Source organism: Aedes aegypti, chromosome 1, assembly GCF_002204515.2.
Source record: "Aedes aegypti strain LVP_AGWG chromosome 1, AaegL5.0 Primary Assembly, whole genome shotgun sequence".
Taxonomy (NCBI): Eukaryota; Metazoa; Arthropoda; class Insecta; order Diptera; family Culicidae; genus Aedes; species Aedes aegypti.
In genome coordinates this window covers 185,215,958-185,243,697 of record NC_035107.1, presented here as the reverse complement: position 1 = coordinate 185,243,697, position 27,740 = coordinate 185,215,958, and the positions used below count along the sequence as shown (strand labels likewise).

The 27,740-nt window shown below is 40.4% G+C and overlaps 3 protein-coding genes across 3 annotated transcripts in view; all 3 read right to left on the bottom strand.

Annotated features, from left to right (window-relative positions):
- LOC5568339 overlaps nt 1-10,255 on the bottom strand; it is a 51,123-nt gene extending 40,868 nt beyond the window's left edge. Inside the window, exons 1-2 of the mRNA XM_021855042.1 lie at nt 9,735-10,255; nt 7,856-8,214 (exon numbers count right to left, since the gene is read on the bottom strand). Coding sequence (XP_021710734.1) covers nt 7,856-8,213 — 358 coding nt within the window. The 5' untranslated portion in view covers nt 8,214; nt 9,735-10,255. The remainder of the gene's footprint in view (nt 1-7,855; nt 8,215-9,734) is intronic.
- An 11,903-nt stretch (nt 10,256-22,158) lies between these two features.
- LOC110673979 (mitochondrial intermembrane space import and assembly protein 40) lies at nt 22,159-24,027 on the bottom strand. Its single transcript, XM_021855024.1, has 3 exons — nt 23,842-24,027; nt 23,215-23,759; nt 22,159-22,467 (listed from the first exon to the last, which is right to left on the bottom strand). Exons 2-3 carry the CDS (start codon nt 23,430-23,432, stop codon nt 22,215-22,217), a joined length of 471 nt encoding a protein of 156 aa, XP_021710716.1. The 5' UTR covers nt 23,433-23,759; nt 23,842-24,027; the 3' UTR covers nt 22,159-22,214.
- LOC5568340 (ribonuclease P protein subunit p14) lies at nt 22,166-24,012 on the bottom strand. Its single transcript, XM_001657945.2, has 3 exons — nt 23,842-24,012; nt 23,215-23,759; nt 22,166-22,467 (listed from the first exon to the last, which is right to left on the bottom strand). The coding sequence occupies exons 1-2, from the start codon at nt 23,871-23,873 to the stop codon at nt 23,459-23,461; spliced, it is 333 nt and encodes a 110-aa protein (XP_001657995.2). The 5' UTR covers nt 23,874-24,012; the 3' UTR covers nt 22,166-22,467; nt 23,215-23,458.
- Nucleotides 24,028-27,740: the final 3,713 nt, after the last annotated feature.

Genomic DNA, 27,740 nt, shown 5'->3' with positions numbered 1-27,740 from the left:
AGGTACCATGAACTGGCGCGTTGATGACGATTATACTCATAGCGATCATCAATCGATTCGCTATAGTACAAGGCGGGCGGAGGGCAGTGCGATGTAACTCGAACTCGACCCAAGCCCGAGGTTGGAAAACAGTGCGCTTCGACGGCGAAGTCTGCGGCACGAAAGGAACACTCCGGACCTAGACGGTGAAGAGCTAGTTGCTGTGATATCACGAGTGTGTGATGCTTTCATGCCGAGAAAAGCCCCTCATAGAGAGAACAGGCCGCCGGTGTACTGGTGGTGCGAATCAATTGCAAATCTTCGAGCAATCTGCCTTCGGGCTAGACGAAGAATGCAACGCACATGCACAGAAGCACATAAAGAACAACGCGGTGCAGCATTCAGAGAGGAAAAGTTGGCTCTCAAAAAGGAAATCAAGAGTCGAAAACGGGCATGCTTTGATAGTCTATGCGAGAGTGCCAATTCTAGTCCATGGGGAGACGCCTACAGAGTGGTAATGGCTAAGACCAAAGGTGCCATAGCGCCCCAAGAGAAGTCGCCCGAGTTGCTGCGATCGATAATCGATGTACTCTTCCCGCACCATCCCATCAGCCCATGGCCCCCAGCGCCATATGCGGCAGATGAAGAAGAAAAAGTGGCGAGAATGACGAACGAAGAGCTGGCAGAAGTCGTGAACTCATTCGCGTCAAACAAGGCACCGGGACCCGATGGTATTCCGAATGTTGCCTTAAAAGCGGCAGTGAACGCGGATCCAGACTAGCGTTGGGCGATTTTTAATCGATGTTCCGAAAATCGATGTTTTCATTCCGATTAATCGGTTTTTTGAATCGATGTTTGGCTCATCTAAAATCGGCTGAATCGATTTTCTTCATTCGATTTTTTGATTCGATTCAGTTTTTTGAAATCGTTGAATATTTTTCAACGAGTTTACGATAAAGAAACCAAATTTTGAACAAGTTTTGATGTATTATATCTGTTTAATTGAATTCCAATATTGATTTTATTGAAAGGTGTTAAAATCGAATGCAAATGCATTTGGTCTCTCTTCAAATCTCATAAATTTAATTCAAATTCGATTCGAATCGATTCAAAAACATCGATTCAAAGGATTCGATTAAATTGGTGAATCGATTCAGCAACTCAAATGTGAATCGATTCAGTAACATCGATGTTGCAGAAAAATTTCTTTCTCAGGTGAGCCAATTAGCTGCAGAGCCCCTACTTCTACTGATAGATCTTTCGTTCCTAGCAAATATATTGAACGTTTGAACGTCCCCTCGTCATCAACGCGTATTCAACAATGCCAGCTGCCTCACCCAACTTTCAACACAACGCGAGGACGCAGCGAGTTGCAGTCTCACAACACGCTCTATTTTAACTGAGCAAGCATCTCGACGACAACTTACTATGTATTACCAGAACGTCCGAGGTATGCGAACGAAAACCACTGATTTCTTTATTAAGGGCCGATTTCTTTACCTTCGCTTAAGCCGTAAACCACGTTTACCCATACGATTAAACCAGGTTTAAGGCCTAAGCGGTGATGAAGAAACCGCTTATAACTGGATTTGTATTTAATCCAACTGATTTATTGCCTGCGATTATGACATTTTTATCCTTACGGAAACATGGCTCCGTCCTGACATACTCAACTCCGAGCTCTGTTCCAATTATACAACATTCCGATGCGATCCCAGTGAACAGACAAGCTCATTCCAACGTGGTGGTGGTGTACTTATTGCAGTTAAAGCTTCTTTTCGTTGTACACCAGTCTCTTTGAACGACTGCAACTCCCTTGAACAAGTTGTTGTTGTCTCAGTTAATCTTCCAATGTCAACGATCCATCTTTGTGGCATTTACCACCTGAAGCGTGCTCGATGCACGCAACTGCAATACAAAGTATTTGCAACTTCTCTTCCGAAACCGACGCAATCATTGTAGTCGGCGACTATAATATACCAGGGCTTTCTTGGATATATGACGACGAGCTTAATAGCTATCTACCAAGCAACAGGGCCGTACATTTTCATTTCATTGAAAGCATTTTCAGTCCCCAACTGACTGATTCAAGCTTGCCTTTCAGTTGAAACTCTACTGTTTCGTTTCAATCCGACGAACCTTTCCTTTCATCGCAGCAAGCGTAGTCTCTCATCTCTTTCGTGCTGCTTATGCGTCGCGCGTCATAAATCGGAGCCTCACCGCAGCGAGCTGGTCTTTCAATCGGTAGTCTCTAACTTTAGGAGCTGATTAATTCAAATGAACGACGTGGTGGCCCGTATAGTATCTCTATCTTAATTAATTACTCAACAAGTTACATAATTACACTGCAAAAAATAGGTAAAATGCAATTTGAAACATTTTGATAGATTTCAATGAAATTAAATGAAACGAAATTCTTACTCTTTCATTTCACCTTTCTTGTTCGTTGCTTTCAATTCGGATAACGAAACGAATGAGTGTGGAACGAAAAACGAAGCGACGCAGTTGTTTGTCACCATCGAGACGACACAACCAAGCCTTCGTATTTCACAAAATGCTTTCGAAAATGCACAGCCCTGCCAAGCAATGCGTCAACTGAAGCTGAGACGACTTTTGTTGAAACGATGATGGCTACAGGACTGTATCAAGTCAACTCGGTACGTAAATAGTATTCTTGATTTGGCTTTTGCAATATTGAAGTGTTAGAGCCACCATCTTATCTCTTGATAATAGATGCTCATCACAAGCCTTTCGTTCTCCGAGTACACATATCGGACACACGCAACAATTCATCTTCCGACAACAATGATGAATCGGATTTTGACTTCTCGCTTTGCGATTTTGAATCGCTTTCTGATCAAGCCTATCATTGGGATCATTGCCTGCATAGAACTGATGCAGCTTTGTGTGAAGTATTTTAAGAGTGCATTTTGAATGTGGTTTCCTGCGAGACAAGCAAACTAACAGCGGTTAGCACTCGTGGAAAAGATTGTGTTCAATGGATCATTGAAGGTAACTTCTTCGGTGTTCGCTGCATCAAAACAAAGGCGCCACTGTATATGCGATTTAACATTGTGACAGCATTACTGTTCTGTCAAACACGCAAAGCTGCAGGTGGCGCTATCTATGATTTCCACAGCGGCCGTTTCGGTTATTTAAATGATTCCATTCCATCACCGGCTTGAGTCGTCGGAGCGCCAGTGCACCGGAAGACATCCTCCAACCGGAATCGCTGGACCGACTTCGGCACTCCACCGGCCAGTATCGAATCATGAAGAAGCGCGTAGCCGGAGTAGGCTAGCTCCACCGTCGGGGACTAAGCCGAGTAGCATCGATCGTCACAAACCAGTTTTGGATCGTCTGGGCGCCAGTGAACCGGAAGTCATCCTCCAACCGGAATCGCTGGACCGACCTCGGCATCCAACTGGTCAACAAGGAGAGATCGAACGAGTCGTCGTAGAGCAACGAAGTGCACATGAGCGTAGGGAAAGTTTTTTAGTGGTTAAGCACGCCTAACGTGAGTCCCACACCGTGCCAACACACAACAGGCCTGGCTTTTGAAGCTTTTTTGTACCCTACTATAAAAAAACACACACACACACACAACGCAGCCCGATCGTATCGACCCATCTCTCTGCTCAACAACGACTAGGTACAAGTTGCGTAGAGTGCGTCGGGCAGAAATGCAGAAACTCTTGCTCTGAAGGCTCGGTTAGTTGATCAGTTTTGATTTAGAGAACGCGTTCGATCGGGTCCGGCACTCATTCCTGTTTGACACGATGTGCTCGCTCGACTTCAGTCGGGATCTCGTCACTCTTCTTTCGCGCATAGGCTAGGGGAAGTGGTTCACCTACAGTAAATTTATAGCAGGTAAAAAGAAGATTTTGTATGAAAATTGACAAGTAAATGAATGACAAGTTCATATACTTCTCCTGGTCTATTGTTAGCCGATCCACCTCTCGGTTGCTCATCAACGGGCGTCTCTCACGTCCGTTCGAAATCCAACGTTCGGTCCGACAAGGCGACCCGTTGTCCATGTATCTCATCGCTCTCTTCCTCCACCCCATAAGCCTTTTCACAAGACGTTTAAAATCAGCTGATTCGGAAGCTGTTTGACAATTCTTCTTCGGAAATGACAGCCCCGTGTATGCACCGCTCTTCGACAGATGTAAACAAATGCATACACGGAGCTGTCACATGAAAAGGCTCGAACAAGCATGTGACAACGATTTGTTGGTCGCATATACCGACCACGGTAAAAAGAAGCAAGATATTATACTCAGAAAAATGACATTTGGCAGTGACGTCATTCCTATCGCAAGTTCGAGTGCGAAAGAAAGCAAGGCCTGCTCTCCTTTACTATCCTCAAGGCCTCATGCTTGACGATAGGAATGACGACACATGTTTTGATGGAAAATCGTTGTTTGATGAATGAAATATTCATCCTATTCGAGGCTTTTGTCGGCGCGAGGCTGAATTTACGCAAAATGGTGGCAATTGATAACGGGCTCTGGGAAGGTAATCAAATTAACACCCAATGGCTGCAGACCAGATTAATGACCACTTTAAACTGGAATGCACTGGAGAAAAAGTTTGCTCAACAAATGTGAGTCTAATCGCTGCGTTTGCTGACCCTTTATGAGAATATAATAATACTCAACACGTTCGTTTCGTTTCGTCGGTGTTGGGCACTTCTTAATTTCTGAAAAGGAATCACCCGGCGCAAATGGCCTGTTATTAGTTGCTAGAAATGCACACGGCGAAATTCACCACCACGAGAGGAATTCCCGCCCTCGTACGGATGGTGCAATTGGCTCACAGCAAGGAGCATGGCGGGTCAAATCTCCATTTACCGGCCTTCGAAGAAAAATCGCTCGCAATCAGCCGTCATCTCAAGGAGATCGATTCCATTCCCTATTATAAATCCCTTCTTTTCCAAAAAAAAATGAGAAAAATTCAGGGTCGCTTATTTTCCCGGAAAACTCAGTTGGAATTTTTTTGTTTTCCTCTGACACTACTTACTTTGAAAAATCATAACTCAAGAACGATCCATTCCGACTTTTTTTATCAGAGCAAGGGCAAATTTTCTAAAACATCTGTAAAAAAGATATGGGATTGGTTTTAATGAAGTATAAAACCAATCCCATATCTTTTTACAGATGTTTTAGAAAATTTGTAATTGCTCTGATAAAAAATCTTTGTTATATAACGAAAAACAAAAGTAGATTTCAAAAATTTCAGCGATTGAAGCTTATGAAATTATCTTCTCAAAAATATTTTTTTGAAAATTTTCCACGAGTTGGAACATAGTTTTTTCCGGCTTTTCTTTACGAATTTTCTCAACGGTGGAAAATTTTGTGAAAAATTTTGTGGAAAACTTTTTCCAGTTAATATTTTTGTTTATTCCTGAGAAAATTTGCTTTCATTTTCATAAAAAACTTTGTTTCTATGATGTTTCGTTCTTGAGTTATGATTTTTCAAAGTAAGTAGTGTCAGGGGAAAACAAAAAATTCCAACTGAGTTTTCCGGGAAAATGGGCGACCCTGAATTTTTCTCAATTTGTTTTATTCATATATTGATGAGCCCTGTCTGTGGAAAAAGTTTCATTAAAATCTGAGACCTTTCGGCCCAAACCCGTACGGAAATAAAAAAAATCCCCACCTGCCACACGATATACGCATGCAAAAAATGGTCATTGGAAGTGCTCATAAGAACAAGAAGAAGTTGCGAAGCAGGCTTTGTCCCAGTGGAGACGTAATGCCAGAAAGAAGAAGAAGATTTAACAAATGTTTACAGTTGGCATGAATGGAAAAATGCCAAGGTTGTTCCAATTTTAAAACCAGACAAAAATCCTGCAGAAGTTTCTAGCTGCTACCGTCCAATCAGCTTGATTTCCTCCATCAGTAAACTTTTTGAAAAGGTAATTTTGGACAGAATAATAATCCACATCAACGAAAATTCAATTTTTGCCGATGAACAGTAACCACTCAACTTTTACGTGTAATACATTTGATTCGTTCTAACAAATTCAAAGACTATTCTACTGGTCTTGATCTTCTAGACATATAAAAAGCATCCGCAGTGTTTGGAATGAAGGATTGATGGGGACGGACCTGGTGTAGTGGTTAAAACACACGCCTCTCACGCCGAGGACCTGGGATCGAATCCCATCCCCGAGATAGTCACTAAAAATTTCAGTGACGACTTCCTTCGGAAGGGAAGTAAAGCCTTTAGTCCCGAGATGAACTAGCCCAGGGCTAAAAATCTCGTTAATAAAGATAGAAAAAAAAGGATTGATTGTAAAATTTTTAAAAACTAGTTTTCAAACATACATTGTTAGAATAATTCAAAGTTATCTGTCAAATCGTACACTTCAGGTTAATTATCAGAACTCCAAATCTGAAAGACTTCCTGTAATTAGAGCTGGTGTTCCTCAAGGCAGCATTTCAATGGGGTCAATATTTTACAAAATTTTCACATCTGACTTACCTGAGTTACCTCAGGGATGTCAAAAATCTTTGTTTGCGGATGACACAGCCCTCTCCGCCAAAGGCTGAAGCCTGCATGTCATCTGTAGTAGATTGCAAAAAAAGTTTTTTTCATACTTGCAAAAATGGAAGATTTCTCTGATAATCTTCCCACATAAACCAAAAGCTCTTTATTTGAAATCTTCAAGTAGACATGTTGTCACGATGAGAGAGGTTCCAATTAATTGGTCAGATGAAGTTAAGTATCTAGGGTTCATGCTAGATAAAAATTTTAATTTCAAAAATTACATGAGGATCGTGGGTTTGAATTCCAACGGTGGAGGATCTTTTCGGGTTGGAATTTTTCTCGACATCCCAGGGCATAGAGTATCTTCGTACCTGCCACACAATATACACATGCAAAAATGGTTAATTGGCATAGAAAGCTCTCAGTTAATAAGTGTGGAAGTGCTCATAAGAACACTAAGCTGAGAAGCAGGCTTTGTCCCAGTTGGGACGCAACGCCAGAAAGAAGAAAAAAGAAGAACACTTGAAAATTCAAAGTTTGCCTTCGTTTTATAATCACTTTAATGCGTTCTATTTTTAGGGTTAGTTGAGTTTAGTTAATTGAAAGCGTTTTTTTCTCTCTTATGAGCAGGTGAAATTAACTCACCTGTAAAAAATCAATTGCTACGGCAAATGAAAGGTAATATGTTGTAAACAAAATGTTAATAAGAGCTTGCTTTTGTTTTACCAAATTAGGATGATAGTGTTTAAAATGTTACTTGATAATAAATTCAAAAAAAAAATACGGATTTTTTTAACTTGGAAATTATTAGATTACGCAAGAATTTTGTTCAGCCGACTGACTTTGTAGACTTCAGCAGTTCGAAGAACCTTTTTGTAAGTCTTGCTAGCCGACTTGAACGACGTCTGTTTCAACTTTTCCAACATTGTTTCCAGAGTCTAGTTAGAGCTGAACTCCATTAAGGCTCGTGGGGATTCTTTGTAATCTTCAAATCTCAATGATTTACGACGATGTATTATCAATGGTATAATCCATGTCGCTTGGAGTTTCTATGGACTCCAACATCAATATTCAAAGATCATTGAATGATCAATATTTGTCATCTATCAAATGACAATAGTTCGTAGACACCTTAGATCCAAACTACTATACCAACACCAGCTGTGCCCGATTGATCACGAGGCTGTTCACTTGTACTGAACAAGCATTCATAAATCTAATAGTATAGCGGCTTTTTATAAGTGTTATTAAATTTATCAGTATAAAGATAAGAGCCACCGTTGCCGCTGTAGAGACACTTTCATCAATCAATGCCCTAATCATTCCTATCATATATTACAGCAGGTAGTAAAACCGAACTGATAAAAGCTTGTCTACTCACCAACTCGTCCCTTATCGGTTCCAAGAGGCACGGCAGTCAGCAATAGAGTTATGAAGCAAAACATTGCTATTATGACTAGAAACACCCGATTCCTCGAGCAATTGTTGCCTCCCGTGACTGGAATCGGTCGAATGGCTCTGCCGAGGTGACGACTTTCTTCGTACTTTTTGGAGCTCTTTTTGTACCGCCCATCTATTAATGTGTGGTACTCGTCCGCATCAGTTTCGTTGCTGTTCGAACTGGCGTCTGCTTCCGGATCCTGCAGACGCCGGTAGACGTCGCCAGTGCCATTTCCTCCTTCATCGGATCCAGGGATGGATAGGAGTACACTTTGCTCATTGCCGTTTATCGAGTACATTCTGAAACAGAAATAACCGTTTACTAAAGGTTCAATCTATGGACAAACATTTTGATTTTATGAATTAAGGAATTTAGGCAGTGAATGCAAGACATAAGCGAACATAAGCATAAGCATAAGCATAAGCATAGATGACCGTACAATTCGTAGTTGCTACTCCGTGATTGACCAGAACAATCGAAGTTGCACAGGGAATTAATTAATGGGGCTTGGGATTAGCTTACCATTCTTCAATGTGCACAAATCGAGAGCTCAAATTTTAAAAGTCAATAACGGCGCCGGCCACGTCCTTACGGTCATCGGGGAAGGGAAGGAATATTAGTGTGACTACCGTTGTTACTAGAGACCGAGATCACCTCTGCATCTCCACGGTTGTCATGGACAGGATATTGGGTTAGTGGGTAAGGTATAGATCTGGGAGTCACCAATGGTAGGTGATGCGATCCATGATATAATTACGCCTAACCGAATTCGCGAAATAATTCGATAATCGCATTGTACGCCGGACAAGTGTTCATCGCTCGCCCTCGCAAGAGCAAGCGATGCGATCAATAGATCAAACACAACTAACGGATCACGCCACTTTTCACTTCACCCGACCGACGCGCCATGTTTTATCCTGCCCTCATCGCCCGCCCCCGCAGGAGCAAGCGTCAAGGTCGAAGGATGAAACACAACCAACCGATCTCGCCACTTTTCACTTTCACTCGACCGACGCGCGACATGTTTGATCCTGCCCTCATCACCCGCCCCCGCAGGAGCAAGCGTCAAGGTCGAAGGATCAAACACTACTCAATGCAAGACATAAGCGAACAGAACAGTAAATCTAAATTTATTATCCCAGCTGAAACAAGTAACTCCATTGTCTGCATTATTTGCGTTTATGCTATCGCTATGTTACTAATGCACATCACCCTTTCTATCGATATAAGAACCACCCACGTATGCTACTATAGGTAGGTACTTAGAATTAGATGAAAAGGGTTCAGCATTATAAAGGAACGATCTACAGAACATCGAATCCAAGGCTGGTAGCGACTGAGTGTCTTAAAAAAAAGGAACCTTAATATTTTTGGATTTGCGACAAGTAGGTAGTACTCGTGACATTATGTCATGTATGCATTTTTGCTAGATTTTTCCCAGGCATTTCTTTAGAAGCTAATTCAATTGTTGTTGTTCAAGCTAATTGATTGTTTAACGGCCTTCTTTTGGAAATCCTCCATGAATTTCCTTTAAGATACCTTCAAGAAATACCTTCAGAAATTAATTTAGAGTTTGTTTCTTTACTGAATTTTCTCCAAAGATTGTGAAAAGAAATTCCTGGAGAATAATCGCGGAGTCTCTTAGTCGGAAGGTCTCTAAGTCTCTAAAAACAGAGTTGCTACCAGCCCTACTGCTACACTTGAATGAAAGGGGTTCATCGTTGTGAACGAACGATTAACAGAGCATCGAATCGACCTAGCCTCTCAAGGACGGGAAAAAACGACAAACACGAAAAAGGGCAAAGAAATTAGCACTTACGTTCGTCGCTCTTATGCTGCTTTCGTCTTCAATTTCCCTAGAACTACTTTTCTTGCTGATTAGTCACGATTTACGGAAGACTCTCACTCAATAATTGGTTGGCAAGCTCCGATTTTCACAAACTTTCACGTCTCAATTTTGCAGCGGCATCCGGTGACCGCTGATCGGATCCAATCCTGGTCTTGCTGGGGCACTCCGGCGATTAAAATAGAACTACAATATCGGGTTTCATGATACTTGCGTTATCAACGGGTACTCAACACAATTATTATGGATTATCCAAATTTACTTAAATTAAGACTAAATCCACAATCGCAGCCGAATGAAGTGCGACTCCGTCAAAACATCAGACTCAATTGATTTTCCAGCTTTTCTCGTTTCCTGTTCAAACTTCAATTACACCCTGCGCCACTTCCATATTTCACCGCACAGAGCACTTGCTTGCTTCCGTCAAAAACCCATCTCAGCAGAATCGATGTCAGAACAAACGACGAGAAAGACGATCTTGCTTGCGGGAGGGAAGAAACGCGAAACGAAATTTTTAAGCCGCACGTAGGGTAGTGGTTAGTAGTTTCGCCAATGCAAACGGATTTGGTATCCCTCTTCTTGCAGAATATAAAATCTCGCATACTCTGAGATAACGCCCTAAAAGCCATTGGTAACCACGTGTGTAGCTCTTTGTTTCTGAGCAAATGAAAGAATAAGCATCCAAACCAACATCACGGGCAGGTAGATAATGATCCTTTCTTCCCCATAGCGTTGTTAAATAACATGAAAATCCATTCAAATGCTCAGAAACAACGAGCTACACACATGGTTACCAATGGCTTTTAGGGCGAGATCAGAAGTTATGCGAGAAATGTTATGAAAAATTATTTAATGAAATCAGATTAATCTGTCTACATTACAAAATCCCGAATGCTTATTTAATGTTGAGGATATCTCTGCAATGGACGGAATGCTATTCCTTATTTCATTTATAATCATGTCGAGAACTGGTACCGCACCCTAGTTTCTGACGTTTTGTTGATTTTTCAGACTTCACAAGCTTTCTCAAGCATGTGAACAACAGTGAACAACGAACACAAGCAAACAATGTTTATCAACAACCTCCCCCGCGTTTGACAGTTCGATCGGCTCACATCTCTGATGGTTTACAATGGGTGCATCACGCTAAGATCAGTTTACCCATAAATAGGTACTTGTTTTACCCATATTTGAGTTTTTGATGCAAAACCTATTTTATGGGTAAATTTTACTGAGAAAAATTGGTAGAATTCACTCATATTAGAAATAATGTGAATTTACCTAATTATGAGTAGTCAATTTACCCATATTTGGATGAAAAACAATAATTTATTTCCCAGTCGTTTTGGTGCCACTTGCACTTTATTATCAGCTGGTATTGCCTACTTTTAATATTATTTCCTGATTCCAGCATTCCTCATTTAGTTTTGTTAGTATTCTAGAAATTGCTCCTGCGGATTATTATTCATGTTTTTTTTATAATTTTTGAAACCGTAAACATTGTTATGAAGAAGGAACTACAAATCGAGCTATCTCACTAACCTTGCAGGATTGCAGAATCTTTATGGTGAGTCTAAATGTTTTTTTTATTCGCAGAATTGTTTAAGAAACCGCGAAAAATTCTCTAATTATTTATTCACAGTTTGGTCACGGCACAGGAAATCGCATGAAAATTAATCTAGTCTAGATTATGATTTTTCGAGTAACCCAGAGCAATGCCAGGAAGTTCGTTCAGCCGTCAAGTCTGTGGTTCCTGGAGACATCTGTTGCTGACAAATAAAACTGCACATGAACATATATGTAATAAATGGATGATGTCGGTTTAAAAACTATTATTTTTTTTGTAACAATCTATCGTATATCATATGGACATAATTAAACCGGAACAAATAATAAACAAATACCCATTTATGGGTAAAACCCATTGCCCATTTTAAGAAAAAGGTGCTAAACGCATAAAGGATTTCTAGGTGCATGGTGCTTAGAAATCCTTTATAAGAGAGATTCGCGGAAGCTGACATTTCTGTCAAAGTGTGAGCTAGAAATCCTTTATAAGAGAGATTCGCGGAAGCTGACATTTCTGTCAAAGTGTGAGCCAATCGAGCAGCGAGAGCTGTCAAAGTGTGAGCCAAACGAACATGCGTTATGTTTGTTATGAACTTTTCTTGAGGAGTAATGTAATCCGCTTGAAATTATTTCGGTAAAAGTAAATTTTGCATGAAGCAAAAAAATGAAATGTTTTACTTTTTTGAATTTTTGTCAATGCGATTTTTAGTTTTTGATTTTTTCGGCTGTTTATTAGTTTTGATATGTAGCTCAAAGATCTATAACGAAACAAAATACACTTTAGAGCAATGAGGAAGTCATGTCCGTGTTACAATATTATTCTCGACGCCGAGCAAAATCAGCACTGCTGGTCTGTTGCCAAATCATTCCATTTTACTTCCGCTTATCTCTCTATAAAGGATCACTAATGGTGCTGGGAGGCAGAGTCTATGAATGAAGAGTTGCGCGAAGAGTGAAACCAAATCTACCTATCGAACTGTCAAACCGTCTACCTATCGAGCAGCCCAGCAAAACAGATAGGGGCTGTTTTCGAAGTCGAAGAAGAGCAGGCATTCGAAGAAGTCTCTTCACGCAACTCTGTGTATATAAACTCTGCAGGGAGGGAGGCACCAATACTACACACGAAATTGGATACAATAGGCCTACCCGGATAAAAACGTATCATTCAGTGAATGGAATAAACCATTAATGTACAATATAACGTATTGGATACAATACAGCGTATTGTAATTGAATGTCGAAGCAATATTATTCATGTTTGGATATACAATTCAAAAACAATATAATATGTTGTAACAGAATATTGTATTGTTTTTAATTGGTTTTATACCTTACAATTTTGGTCAAATTCCTATTTTCGCGTAAAACAACTGTTGCTTTTTTCTATGTAGCTTTGCTGAAAGAAATAAACAAAACAAGTTCAAAAAGCAAGAAATGTTGGGTGGAAAATATTCAAAAAGTCAAAATAAGTAGTTTTTTAGAAGTCACTTGACATTAGCTGACATGCAACCATGATACAGTTTGTTGAATTGTTTTTGTATTGTACAACAATACACGAATTGCTTATCAAGACAATACATGAACAATATATCATATTGTGTTTTCAAAATATTTGTATGAGAAAATATCTATATTTGTATGGACCGATGCACGAGTTCACTATCTGACGTTTGAGCGGTGCCGTGTTATTTAAGTGACCATGGCAACGAGTGAATTCGGCACCGCTCAAACGTCAAATTAGTGAACTCGTGCATTGGTCCATTGTTACGATACTTAACCACCCATACACTATATTGCAAAAATCTCATATATCATACAGTGAACTGTTGAAAACAATATATTGTACTGTAATTGTATTGTCATTTCACAAAATACTGTATTGTATTTCCAATATATTGAATGGTACTGTTTCAATACGTTATATTGTTTTTGTATTGTATTTTTTATCCGGGTATTCACATGACGTTCCAAAACAGCTGATCGGGAAGCTGTTTGACAGTTCTTCTATGAAAATGACAGCCTCGTGTATGCACTGGTCCTCCACCGATGTAAACAAATGCATAGACGGACCTGTCACATGAAAAGGCCTATGGATCAGTGCATAAGTTCACTATTTGACGTTTGAGCGGTGCCGTGTTATTTATGTGACCATGGCAACGAGTGAATCTGGCACCGCTCAAACGTCAAATTAGTGAACTCGTCCATTGGTCCATTGTTTTCCAAATTGCAAGATAAGACCAGTTTGCCAACGACAATCAAGGCAGGCTTAGTGAAAATCGCTAGTTTTCAATGGACCGATGCACGAGTTCACTAATTTGACGTTTGAGCGGTGCCGAATTCACTCGTTGCCATGGTCACGTAAATAACACGGCACCGCTCAAACATCAGATAGTGAACTCAACTTTTATCATGTTTGTCCATTGTTTAAGATCCGGGCCTACAGTGACAATTCGTGACAGCAAAATCTCGGCTCACTGTGACGTAGAGAAATTTTGTATTGGTTTCTCCCTCCCAGGAAAAAGCTAAATAAATTCAAAAACTATCGCGACTTTATTTGAAATCCGGAATTACCGACACGCAAAAATCGATGTTTTTACAAATCCATGCGTCGCACATAGGGTTCATTCACAAATGTCATAACGCCGAAAATGGTCATTTTTGACACCCACCCACCCCCTAATAATACTTTTTGTATGGATATTCTACAAATTTTGTATGAGCTGTAACATTTCGAAGACACCCACCCACCCCTTCAGCGTTATGAAATTTGTGAACAGGCCCATAGTGCGCAGGATAGCGGATCTGGTCTGCTTGTGGTATGGGGCTCTGCACGGCATAAAAATTAACAAGGCAGGCTCTTCACTGATGTAAATATCAAGTTTGATTGTAAACATGTGACGTCACTCCTATCGTACCATATAGATTATTTTTTTCGCAATTTTGTTCGAGGTGGATAGGAATGACGTCGTCAAGTAGCTGTCAAATTTCGGAATATATCACCTTCTCAATGTAGTACGTGGGGCTCTGCACAAAAATCTTTCTCTCTCTTTCACTCCTTCACAAAATTTATAAACAACAAGGCCAGTGAACGTCAAAATCCCATGCAAAATCAAAATAGTGCTGAGCCCCTGCTCGACGTAGGGTAAGGAGTGGTAAAATGGACACCTTAAGGATATCATCTTGTTTATGATAGGAAAACGAGGAAATTGTATAGTTCTATAGCACAGCATCAAAAACAGGGATGTTACTACAGAAGTGACATGAATTCATACTGAAATAGCTTAATTTTCACATATTTTTATCGCTAGCAAAAAACGATGCAAATGTTCATTTGGGCCCATTCACAAATTTCATAACGCTTTAGGGGATGGGTGGGTGTCCGAACGTTGTTACGACTCATACAAAAATGGTAGAGTATCAATACAAAAAGCGTGAAATATATGAACAAGCCCTTTTACCTGCACTATGTGGGTAAAATGAACAGCTGTTGGCGGTAAAATGAACATCATGCAATAAAACGTGAGCAAAACATATATCCATTAATGATTATAACCCATTCAAAAAGAAATCTGAAGGTATCAGATTTGACATCATATCATAACGATATTCACCTCACTGAAAAACCTCAAGACTCCAGAGCTAAAAGTTACGTCAGCTCTAATTTTTAAACGTAGTTTTCTAAAATCTTAGTTTTCGTTGATATTCTCACTTCAATTGGTCGCCGTTAAGTCAGAGGGGACCAATTACAAAACTTGGGAAAATTGGATTATTCTCTCATTAGATGCGAAATTACCTTTACTCCGTTACACTTTGATCAGATTTGAAGAATGGTGTTAACTGCGAGAGATATGTAATAAATTTACTTTGGATGATCTACAAAAATCGATAAAAGTGTGCACACTCAGAAACACGGGTAGTCACAGAATGACTAAATTTTAGTAATTTATGACTATTTTATATCTGCCTCTCTTTCATTCTGCAGAGAATTTTATTCCTGTTTGTCAATTCGCCTGGGTTGAAGCATCGCTAAGCTTCAACCCAGGCGAAATGACATTTAGTGTAGAAATTACAGCAGAATAAAAGAGAGGCAGATAGAAAATAGTCATTAATGCACAAACTTCAGTAATTATGTGACAATTTTTATTTCTGAGTGCAGTCAGAATGAATCAAGTGCCTATTACCATAATAGCGAAAATGATCAGCGCGCTGAGGAATGCGAGGAAATGAAAAACATTTCAGGAGATTTTTCGACATCGAATCTTCTACTTATCCATCAATAGAAATTTATAAATATTACTTAATTTAATGCATTTGATTTTGATTTTTGGCCATTTAGCATATTCGGATGGGTGGTCAGAAATTGCAACAAATTTTGTGCAGACAAAAGATATTATAGTACAAGATAGAGATTGTCGCTGTCGTCGCTGTCCGCAACATGTCGGGGCGATAACTGTCAAATGGTTTGTACTTTCACGCTAAACTTGCTCCGCTCAAAAATGATTGCCGAGAGCACATTTTTATTTTGCTTCTGAACATCATGAACATGCCTCTGAAAAATTCCAATTTGGTTTTTTTTTTCTGTTCGACTTGCCGAAGCACTTCCCTACTTGGGGAAAAACCATCGACCCCCGGCTTTTTTCCAGAAAAAAATCCCGAAAAACTTCTCATCCTACCAATGGCAAACTGTTTGCTGCCGATCGGGAGATGACTGATGACTTCTATTTCCTTCGATCCGCACACAACTTGTTGGTCATTGGCAACTCACAGAATGAGTGCGACTTATACACAATATTCACTCATTCAGCCAGTTCTGCATTGGTAGCCTCATTCTGTGAAGTTCGAACACATGCGCTGCGTGGATCTTGTTCAGCGTGTCTGAAAAAGAGTAGCAAAACACGGGGCCATAAGGGTCAAAATATGTAGAATCCAAATGTTTACACTGCCACTGCTGCGCGCCGTTTTCAAAAACACAAATCGTCACAAAAATAGCAATATAAAGAGTTTATTTGTATTCTTTCTATAAGTAAATTGTATACCAAGTAATTAAAACTAATATTAAATGCATATTTCCAACAACGATTGAGATTTGTGTCGTAAACAGGAGCGTGAGCGGAGTTTCAAAGTAATTGCTGTAAAGTAACAAAATGTTTGGCCTTAAGGCCGCACGGGATGTCATCAAAATCACCCTATGCATTTCAAGAAGCAAATCTCAAAAACCACTCCATATATCTATGCGAAAATGTATCACTATGATTCTATATATGTAGTGCACAACCCGATAAATTTTCAGCTTCATCGGTTCACTAAAACTCGAGATTTGCTTCCACAAAGTTTTGATGATTATTGTTAGAGTGAGACGAAAGATAGGGAAAATAACACGGTCTCCCGTGTCCCCTTAACTCATTCGCGTTTGAATTTGACAGTTATGTACCCACCAGATGCAAGGATGGTTCGGCAAGTCAAACAATGGGAACACTAGCGACAATCTCCATCTTGTACTATAATAACTTTTGTGCAGACAGAGCGGACCAAGTGTTGAAAAGCAATAAAATGATTGATTACTGCATTTTTTGATTCAATTTCAGAGTCCGATAGAAATTTACGGTAGTTTTATGGTGTATGGTATGTATGGCGTGTTTTAGGACTCGCTTATTGGACCAGCATATTTTGGTCGGTACTCAATATTTTCACTTGGTCCACTCTGACTGAACGCATATTTGAATATTTCTGGTCCACAATGCCCTGACCCTGCGAAACCTTAATTTTCAAGTTATCGTATTGCCACAGATTTTAGTATTTACGTCTAACGTCAAACATGATCTCAAGTGTCAAGGTTCATTTATGGGCCCAATTTTTAAATTGAAGTTTAAATGTGATATAGCGGTTATTTGAACGGGAAAAATTGCTGAAGTAATTGCAGTAACATGCTCTTTCGTGGATGGACAAGATTCAATTAAACATTTTAGGACCCTTTTTTCAATATATTTGAAACGAATATTCCATGCAAACTGCGAATAGGGTCCTAAAGCCTTGTCCCAATTTTAGTGCCAAACGCTTAATTTTAGGCCAAAAACACATGTTTACTCGATTTTTTAATGTTTTTCGTTGGTTTAAGTCTAAAACACATTTTTTCATGTTGCTTTAGATTTTGTCACATCCCTTGGCTTAAACTCAAATTTTGGGTATATTTTGTTTTCCGTGTCCCTTCCGAAATGTCAGTATATAGTGGTTTCTGCGCTCGTGTACATACATGTTACATGTTACCAACACTACTTAAAGATTGCTGGTTGAAAATATAAACAAAGATCAGCTGTTCCCAGCAAAATCATATGGCAGTATTTTCAACCAGCAAATTTACGCATGTGTTTGTGACACCGCTCGGCGAGAGCTCATATTGAGTCCATTTTATAGAGCGCTGCATATGACGAGCCTAACCTCACTTATTTGACAGCTGCTGGTCCTGTTGTTTACGTTTCGGACTTAGTCGTTTTTTCATCATTTTTTCATCTTCGCATTTCTATCAGGGGCCGTCCATAAATGACGTAGCATTTTTTCACTGATTTTTTACACCCCCGTCCCCCCTCGTAGCATTTCGTCACAAATGCTGGTACTCCTCCCTGGAAAATACGTAGCATATCGAGCAACTCCCCCCCCCCCCCCCCCCTATATTTTTTTATTTGTTTTCCTTAGTGACCGGGTTGAAACAAAAATTGGAATTGAGAAGTTCAATACAAAGTTTAATATTAATTACTGACTGAAATGAAAGGATAATCTATTCTAACAGTTTGATATACAGTAGCGCTCAAAATTAATTTGGAAAAGTTTTAAATAAACATTTTCCTTGGTTTTGGTTTCCAGTTTCTTATAGACTAAATTATATTACTTTAGGCCTCTGCACTGTGTTGATTTTGTATGGGGTTTTGACGTTTACTGGCCTTGTTGTTTACACAATTTATTGAAGAGTGAAAGAGAGAGGTTGTGTTTTGTGCAGAGCCCTATTGCTGTTCTTACCATAAAAACTAGTTTACTATAAAAAATGTGAAAAAAAAATTGATTGGATTGATGAAGCTCGTTACTGTCGAGTTAGGGTCCAATATATTTTATAATGTATTGAACTAAAGTTTCGTTATATTAGAGGATTGCTTTTTAAAATTATTCGTTGTTAGGAAATAGATTTCAATGAAAATGATCAATAAAAAATATTAATTTGAAATCATCGTTAATATTATCCAATTTCAAATCATTTTAGCAAACAGTGGCCAGATACATAAAAGATTACACTTGAAATATTTGGAATGTTTAGGAAATTTTAGCGATTATTATATAAATACAATAATCTCTATTAATATTTCAGTTGATTTTCATTATCGTTTCCATACTGAAATAATCTTACACAAACTATAATGAAACCGTTAAATAATAAAAATGCTGCAATTTTCGAGTTATTACCAAAATTTAATTATAGGGCAATTTTGTTAACACTCGAATCTATTATCCTCATTAATATTCGGGCTATTCCATCAAGAGCATTGATATATCAACACAAATGATGAGTTGATTGGGTGGAGATCTCCTGCAACATTGAAGGCATAATTCACGGAATAAATATCTTGCTTTAAATGTAATATTTGCCAAGAAGAGCATATATTATTTTCTTGAAGAAATAAAGCCCCAAAAGAAAATATGGATAAAACTAAAACGGCTGACTTGGCAAAAAAAATGTGCTCCAAGTAGTTAGAGCATTGATTTTTAATCAATATTCATTAAAATTATTTTGTTTATTTATAAATTTATTAATTTGGACACGAATATAATATAATATTCACATAATTATTTAAAGCTTCAAAACATCTGTTTGATTGCATTTATCAAGAAAATCTAAAGTTCAATCAAAGTTTCAATCTTGTCATATGAATGTTTTGAAGCCTAATCATAATTTTATAACCCAAGTTTATAAGTAAAATAAAAGAAGTTTTATAATAAATTATTGTCTGCAATTTTTTTCAGCGCCTTTCTTTTAACGGACTTGATTCAAAATGCTACGTCCACTAGCTAGGACCCCTCCCTCCCCCTCGTCACACTTCGTCACAAATTTGTGAAGACCCCCCTCCCCCCTAAAAAGCTACGTCATTTATGGACGACCCCTCACCAGCATGCTGATGGTGACAATTTTCCACGGTAGGAAGATAGAATAATACGATCCGTGCAAGGGGGTGGTCACTCTACGCACTTCAGTCGGCACAGCTGTGCCTTCAGAGCGCCAAAGTGCGCCAAGCGTGCCAAACTTGCTATAATTGTAGCATGCCATAAAATTCAATGAACTGAAATTACGAAAAATCATTTCCAGCAAGCATTGAGATTTGTAATTCTTTTCTTGTTTATCTCTCGTTCTACAAATTTAAGATTCTCTGAACTTCCATTAATCCTTGTGAAGTGCTTCTTAGGGTACGGTGCTACTATTCCGGGATACGTTTCACATTATCGCACGACCTACCTACGAGAAAGGCCTATGAGACTTCAATTGGAAGATTTAGGAAATAGCCAACACAACTACCAAGACAATACGAGAACTGCAGTACGTAGTGTTTACGGTTAGGTACGGGGGAACGCCGTTAAAGGGAAAAAGGTGCCCTGTAAGTGAGCAATTCTCGCGGAATTGTTCAATTGGTGTACAGAATGCACAGACATTACCCTTGGTCTGAGACCCTTTTCTCTCCGGAACCACCTTACGGTATTTATTCGGGGAGAATTGTATGTTTAACAGCTCGAGTAAGGAAAGGCATTGACTATGTTTCCCCAGACCTCCCTATATTTTTCCCCGTCTTATCGCCTTTTGAATTTGCTATGGGATCACTAATTTGCTTCATAACGCAAATATTGGCTATTTTGGACACCCACCCAACCCCTTGTAACGATTTTTGTATGAACATTATTCAGTTTTTATATGAGCCGTAAAATCGTTTGGACACCCACCCACCCACTCCAGCTTTATAAAATTTATGAATGGGTTCCATGAGTTGATGACAAGGTCCCAGACGCTTTTTTATATTTATCTTTAAACATTGGTTTTTATTCAATACCAATTTAGTATAGGACTTGACCAAAGTCAATTCCATCACGATTCTATGGGTTCTGCTGATTTGGTGCCACTCTAAAGGCCCGAACGCAATGACAGCGGAACGGCAACGGAAGCGGAACCGGTTCGGCCAGAATGAATCACGCCATCTCGACTGAACTATCAACATATGAAACACTACTGCGACAAACATGGTGCTTCGTTCTGAAATAAGAAGAAAGTTCATTAATGTTAAATTAATATATGTATAAGGAGGTCTTTCTCGAACCGAAGCCCTAATGTCAACATTTTCCGTATGTGCTACAAGGTAAACAACTCAGAAAACCAATGATTGCTGAGATGGAAATTTCAGTTCAATGTGATTTTTATAGCAACCCACTTTGAAACGCTGTGCCAGTCAATGCGCCGAAATGTGCCACAGCTGCGCTAGGCACACTGCGTAGAGTGACCACCCCCTTGGATCCGTGGGTATCTGCAGTGGATTTGATCTCTCCTCGCAGCAAACTTTCACGAAATTAAGAATGATTCGAAAAAAGTACTAAGTCCAAACTGTAAACAACAGGACCAGTACCTGTCAAAATTGATGCGTGACGTCACAGTGCAGTGGAGTATACGAAACGGCAACACTCAATGAGAATATATACCGAGGTGAGGAAGAAGACATTTAGTGTGCGTGACATCCGTGTACGGTGCAAAATGTTTCACTACTACAAACGAGCGAGCTCCCATAAGAAACCATGTAAATTAGTGACGTAGTTATTTTTGTTTACGTTTTTTCTCTTTACTAATACATACCTTTTGCTTTTTCTTCCACACCTTAGTATATATTCTCATTGGGCAACACTGATGATATTGCTGTTACTTTCACACGTTACGACACCGCCTACTGTCAAAATTTCATTCATAAAATAAGCAATCAGCTGTTCAAAAACGGCTCGTAAAATGGACTGTTAGGAACCCCATTGTTAAAACTAAAACAAAACCCCTGTGGTGTTTTTGTCGACTAAGCGAAGGTTAAACACAGGCAATGGACATGAGCCTCTGTACGTGCCATAAATGCTTTTGTTCTCATGACTTTTACTGTGCGCCGTGTGTTGGTGCTGTCTCGTTCTCTCTCACGGGCAACTTGAAAACAGGGCACACAGTAAAAGTCAAACGTTTTATAGCATGCATAGGCTCATGCGCTATATCAACTGCAGCGATTCGCAGTAGACAGGATGTCCCGGGCCCGATCCATCTGACAAGCCAATCGAGCCCTCTGTAACCATAAAAGATGGTGTCTCCATCCATGTCGATAGTCTGGTTAAACATGATCAAAAGTGTCAAGGTTCATTTATGGAACCTATTTTTAAATTAGGGTTTATTCACAAATTTCATAACGTCAAAAATGGCCATTTTTGACACCCACGCACCCCCTCGTTGCGCTTTTTGTATGAATATTTTACAAATTTTGTATGAACCGTAACATCACATAGACACCCACCCACCCCCTATAGCGATATGAAATTTGTGAATGGGCCCTTAAAGTTTAAAAATGATATAGCCGTTATTTGAACGGGAAAAATTGCTAGAGCAGTTGCAGTAACATGCTCTTTCGTGTTGTTAAATAAATACAAGATTTCATTAAAAATGTTAGGATTCAATTGTCCTTATAATGCGTGCTTGTATTGGTTTAAGACAGCGAAAAATTATATTTAGATAGAAAATAAAAATCAAGGGTAATGTCACAGAAAAATAAATTTGAAGACTATGTTATACCGGATCTTTTTAACAACACATTTATTAAAGTTCTACTCTTTGAAGTCTTTACACTATTTCGCTTTTTGTGCAATCGCTGTCGACGATCCAGCGTCAGGAGCTGAATGACTTGCTTGACTGGTTGCTTCCTGCTTCAACGTTTGCTTATCGGGGTCCTCCTCATCCTCGTCCAACACGGCTCCCAAATCCATCCCGCCCTCTTCCTCATCCTGTAGGTTCTGTTTGTACACCCCCGGGTAGTTGGCCATACAGTCCTGCATCGTCTTGAAGGCGTCGTAACAGTCCGATCCTTTGGGTTGTGCTTCACTGTGAATGCGAGAATGATTTTCAATTTAACATAAATTTAAACTTAAATCTTAAGGATCTATTAAGGCGAAACATCTCAGAACCCAAATATGACCGACTCGTACCCCTACTCACATTTTTAAAGGCACTAAAGGAAAACTTTCTTTAAGTGCACAGATCTATAATAGAAATTTCACTCTTTCTTGTGGCTTCTTTGGTACTAGATTTGAGCTTTCAAAGTTTTGGTACAATATCAAACTTGGATTCCAAACGGTTTCACCTTAAAAATCAAACTTTGAAAGGTAATATTTGTTTGTTTGTTGGAGGAGATAGGGGACAAAAGACAATGAGGGGAAAGGAAGAATGGTGGGTTAAAAAAATTGAAAAATAGTCACTAAAACGTGACTCGCTACCAGCCTTGCACTGCAAACTCTCGAGAATTTTGCAATGAAAAAAAAGTGAGAGACCTCTTTGGTTAAATAAGCGCTATTCATTGATTAAAAATAGAGACCTGCTACCAGCCTTGTTATCGGGAATATTTGTAAGCATAATTAGAATAACGATAACGCAATGGTTCGTGCTATGAATTGTTTAGTTTTATTTGTCTATTAACGAAATGTTTAGCCCTGGGCTAGTTCATGAAGGAAGTCGTCACTATAACCACTATGTCATAAGTGATTATCTCGGGGATGGGATTCGATCCCAGGTCCTCGGCGTGAGCTTTAACCACTACATGAGGCCCGTCCCCTGATTGGTTAAGATGCTTACCTATAGTGAAAGCAAGAGAAAGCCTCACGAAACTCCACTCCACAAGGTCCAGTCGCCATGCCGCCCAAGCACGGACAGTTCCAGTTGATGTCTCCATTGTCCAGTATCAGCCCGGGACTGGCTTCCGGTTCTGGCAGTTCTACAGTGCTTGGCGTCGCATGATCCTCGGCAGTGGCAAATATCACCTTATCCTTACCAAAGCTTTTACACAGGGACATCTTTTAAAAGAGCGCTTTAAATCGTCCTAACTTGCTTTGAAATACTCCAAATAGGTCTCGGTCAGTCCCAGCAGGATTGGGCTTGCTTTATGCACAATGAAATTACAGGGTATGTCCTGGAATTGGCCGGTAAGCGTCGTTGCCGCTCTAAACTTTACGTAAAAATCCGATGGAACTCTGACTATGGCTCTTGCTCGAGCGGCGTCAAATTTGAGAACGTCCACCGTGGTTTGGCCTCCAATTTCGCCGAAAATTTTAGTTAAAGATCGTTCCAGGCAACTTTTGAAGTAAACGGGCAGCAGCTGATCCGGTTCGTCGGCGAGTTTCCTGCGGGGGTGGAGCGAGAGGTGGTAAAGCGTGTTGTTTCATAATCAAAATTTCGACTTCATCAGAATTCAATCATACTTACAATGAGATATCCAGGTAGTAATATTCATTCATAATACATTGCTTAGGCGCCTAGCTTCACTTTTCACTTGATAAAATTGAATTCTTCGATCGATTATTTGGTTAAATTTCTAAATTAATCGGCAGTACCAAAAATTCCGCCGAGCTGAACAACAATCGGGATCAATTTTTCGAAAAGCATGTTCTGCTGTCAAAATTAAACGGAAGATGTGAGCCGACATTACAGTAGAGGACTAGCGCTGAGATGTAAAATAGTCCCGGGAAAATGCATTAAGAACTTTCTACATGAACAAATCTAGCTCGCATAATTCATGATCTCATCCCAAGGCCATCGGTAACCGAGTGTGTAGGTCGTTGTTTCTAGGCAAATTAATGGACCAGGATGAAAATGGATTGGTCGAGTAGGCCTTGACAAGGCAAGAAGTTGTTTTTCTGCGTCTGACAGCTTTTCCCTTCTTGCAGGAGAGAAATTTTCAAAGATTTCAAGAATCGTCGAATTTGGATCGTTCAATTTTCGATGGAAAGTGGCTGTGCAATAGAGTGATGCAAATTTCAAAATTTTTGCTCCCCTATGCTTAAACGATTTACATTATGGTAAAAAGCATTTTCCCAAAATTTGAAATGATTTGGAAGAAATTTGAGTGTGCACACGCCATTTGAAGTTTATATGGAGATTACTATGGAAAACACCAACCTTTTGTGTTCAGCCCTCTATCTCTTCGTCATAATATTTTATGGAAAAGTGAACACACTCTTCTCATGTGAAATTCTTCCAGCTACAACTTTGCCGAAGACCACATTTTGATTGCACGTCAGGAAAAATTGTTATTCATCATCATAAAGTGGGTCAGTAAGCTTCACCAACTATTCGGCAGGCAACAGTGGTGCTCCTGGCGGGAAGAATAGATCAAAGTAATCCAGGCTACTATGTTCTACAGCAAAAAAGCAGTGTTGCTCTGAAGGTAATTGAATGATCATCTCAGCATGGTTTAGACTTTGAAATCAAGAATTACAATTTATCCTTACGTCCAAACAAAATATGGTCTTCGGCAAAGTTGTAGCTGGGAAAATTTTACATGGGAAGAGTGTGTTCGCTTTTTCATATATTATAAGGACGAGCAGATAGAGGATTGAACACAAAAGGTTTGGCTTTCCCATAGTAATTTCCATATAAACTTCAAATGGCGTGAGCACAACCAAATTTCTTCCAAATCACTTCAAATTTTGGGAGAATGATTTTCATCATAATTGACACCGTTTAAGCATAGGGGAGCAAAAACTTCAAAATTTGCATCAGTCTACTGTGCAAGCTTGAGGTTTTCGTGACGTCTGTTATGTGATTTCCAGAAGATTTATTAAGGGGTCATGCACAAATTACGTCACGCTCCAAGGGGGGGGGAGGTGGTCGAGCCAAGCGCGATAAGCCTTACAAAATTTTCGGAGGACTCATACAAAAAGTGTGACAAAAGGGGGGGGGGTCGAAAAAGTTGAAATTTAGCGTGACATAATTTGTGTACCATCCCTAATGATTTCTGAAAGCTGCGTTTCTGAGACGATTTTCTGCGGAATTCAATTGGCGGATTTGCTGTCAATGGCGATCAACCTTCAAACTGGATTGTGAAGAGAATAAGCAGTGTCTTGCCCCTCGTCAACCACATCCTGTGCATTACTTTTCCACTGGGGCGACTGCCGCACCCCGACGGCGACGGCAGAGCAGTGTGTAGAGAAAGAGACAGTGTTCAGTTCAACTTTGTACATTCGACGAGAAACACGTAGAGTAAAAGTTTCCTTTATTCAGTTTTCCTAAAACTCGTGGTCGTTCCTTTTTCCGGTAATCCGAAACATACGCAGATTCCCCTGTGCGGTAAATCATACTCTCCCACAGGTTATGAGCCCGGTTTGCGTTTCGGAAAGTGCGGGAGGAAATTTTTGAGAAATTTTCGTTTCGTTTGACGGCGTCGCGAGTGGCTAATCGGCGGTGGTAGTGCATTTGCAAAATGGCGGATTTCAAGGGACTCGCTTTCGAGAAGTTGAACAATCGAAATTGGAGCACGTGGAAATTCCGCATTGAAATGTTGCTCACCCGTGAGGAGGTTTGGCATGTGATTGCCGAACCGAAGCCAGAGCCAGTGGACGACCGGTGGAAAAAGGCTGATCAAAAGGCGAGGGCGACTATTGGGCTTTGCATTGAAGAAAGCCAATATAGCCTAGTGAAAAGTGTTGATTCGGCGAAAGGGTACTGGGACAAGTTATGTGCGTACCATGAAAAATCGACAATCACAACACAAGTGGCATTGCTGAACAAATTGTGGAGCATGAATCTTTCGGAAGGTGGTGACGTTGAGTATCACATTCGCGAGTTAGAAGAAGTGTATGACCGGCTTGCGGCCGCGGGGCACGTTCTGACGGAGTCCTTCAAGATTGTGTTGTTGTTCAGAAGTTTGCCTGAATCGTATCAGGGGCTGGCAACTTTGCTGCAAAGCCAGCTGGATGCGGGTACGACGATGGAGGCAGTTAAAGTGAAAGTGCTTGAAGAATTTGAGCGCCGGAATGAGCGTTCTGGGCGAGTGAGTGGATCGGCGAGCAGTGAAGCTACCGCCATGAAAAGTGCGACAAAGAAGAGTCGAGAGAAGAGTAGTGCGGTGAAAACATGCTACCACTGTGGGAAGCCCGGTCATCTCCGGCGTGATTGTCGGGCATGGAAGAATGCAAAGCAGGGTGACGATGAAAAGAAGAAGCCCGAAGCTAAGCAGAGTGCGAAGAAAGCCAACGATGACAAAAGTTATGTGTGCTTTTCGGCTACCAACAGTGCGAAAAACAATGAATGGTATGTCGATAGTGGTGCCAGCTGTCATATGACAAATGACGAACAGTTTTTCACTAAGCTGGTTAAGAAAAGTGGCCCAAGTGTTGTGTTGGCAGACGGAAAAGTTGTGAAAACAACGGGTTGTGGTTATGGCACACTTCGTGGTGTGAGTGGAAGTGGTAACGTCATTGATGTGAAGCTAACCGACGTTTTGCTTGTGCCGTCGCTAACGAGCGGCTTGATATCCGTTGATAAGCTAACCTCCAAAGGGTTCACGGCTGTGTTTGAAGCCAGAGGTTGTGAAATTCGTGACAAAACTGGTGAGGTTGTTGTTGTCGGTGACCGATATGGTGGCTTGTATCGGTTGAAGCTTGGTGAAGTGTCGAGAAAGGTGGAAGAAAAGGTGCATAATTCGCTGTGCCAGCACCAGTGGCACCGGCGTTTTGGCCACAGGCATCCGGGAGTGATAAACAGGATTAGTGATGAGAAGCTAGGTAACGGGATGAAGGTCGTAGACTGCGGCATTCGGCTTACCTGCGAGCCGTGCATCGAGGGCAAACTGGCTCGGATTCCGATCCCGAAAGTGGCGGAACGCAAATCAACGCTGCCGTTGGATTTGGTCCACACAGATCTCTGTGGGCCAATGAAAACGACAACCCCCGGCGGTAAGAGATTCATCATGACGATGATTGACGACTTTAGTCGTTATACCGTGGTCTATCTACTCGCCAAGAAATCGGAAGCACCAGGTAAGATCAAAGAATATGTTCGTTTTGTCCAAAATTTGTTCGGCCGCAAACCCAAGATCATCCGATCTGATGGCGGCGGCGAATACTGTAACCAGGAATTGCGCACATTCTTTGCGGAAGAGGGAATCAAGGCCCAATATTCTACGGCGTATACTCCGCAACAAAATGGCGTTGCAGAGAGAAAAAATAGGTCGCTTCAGGAGATGGCTCGAACCATGTTACTGGATGCTAGTCTTCCCACGCGTTATTGGGGAGAGGCAGTGGTGACAGCGGCGTTCTTGCAGAACAGGCTTCCCTCGCGTGCTGTGGATACTACTCCCTTCGAAAAATGGCACGGACGCAAAC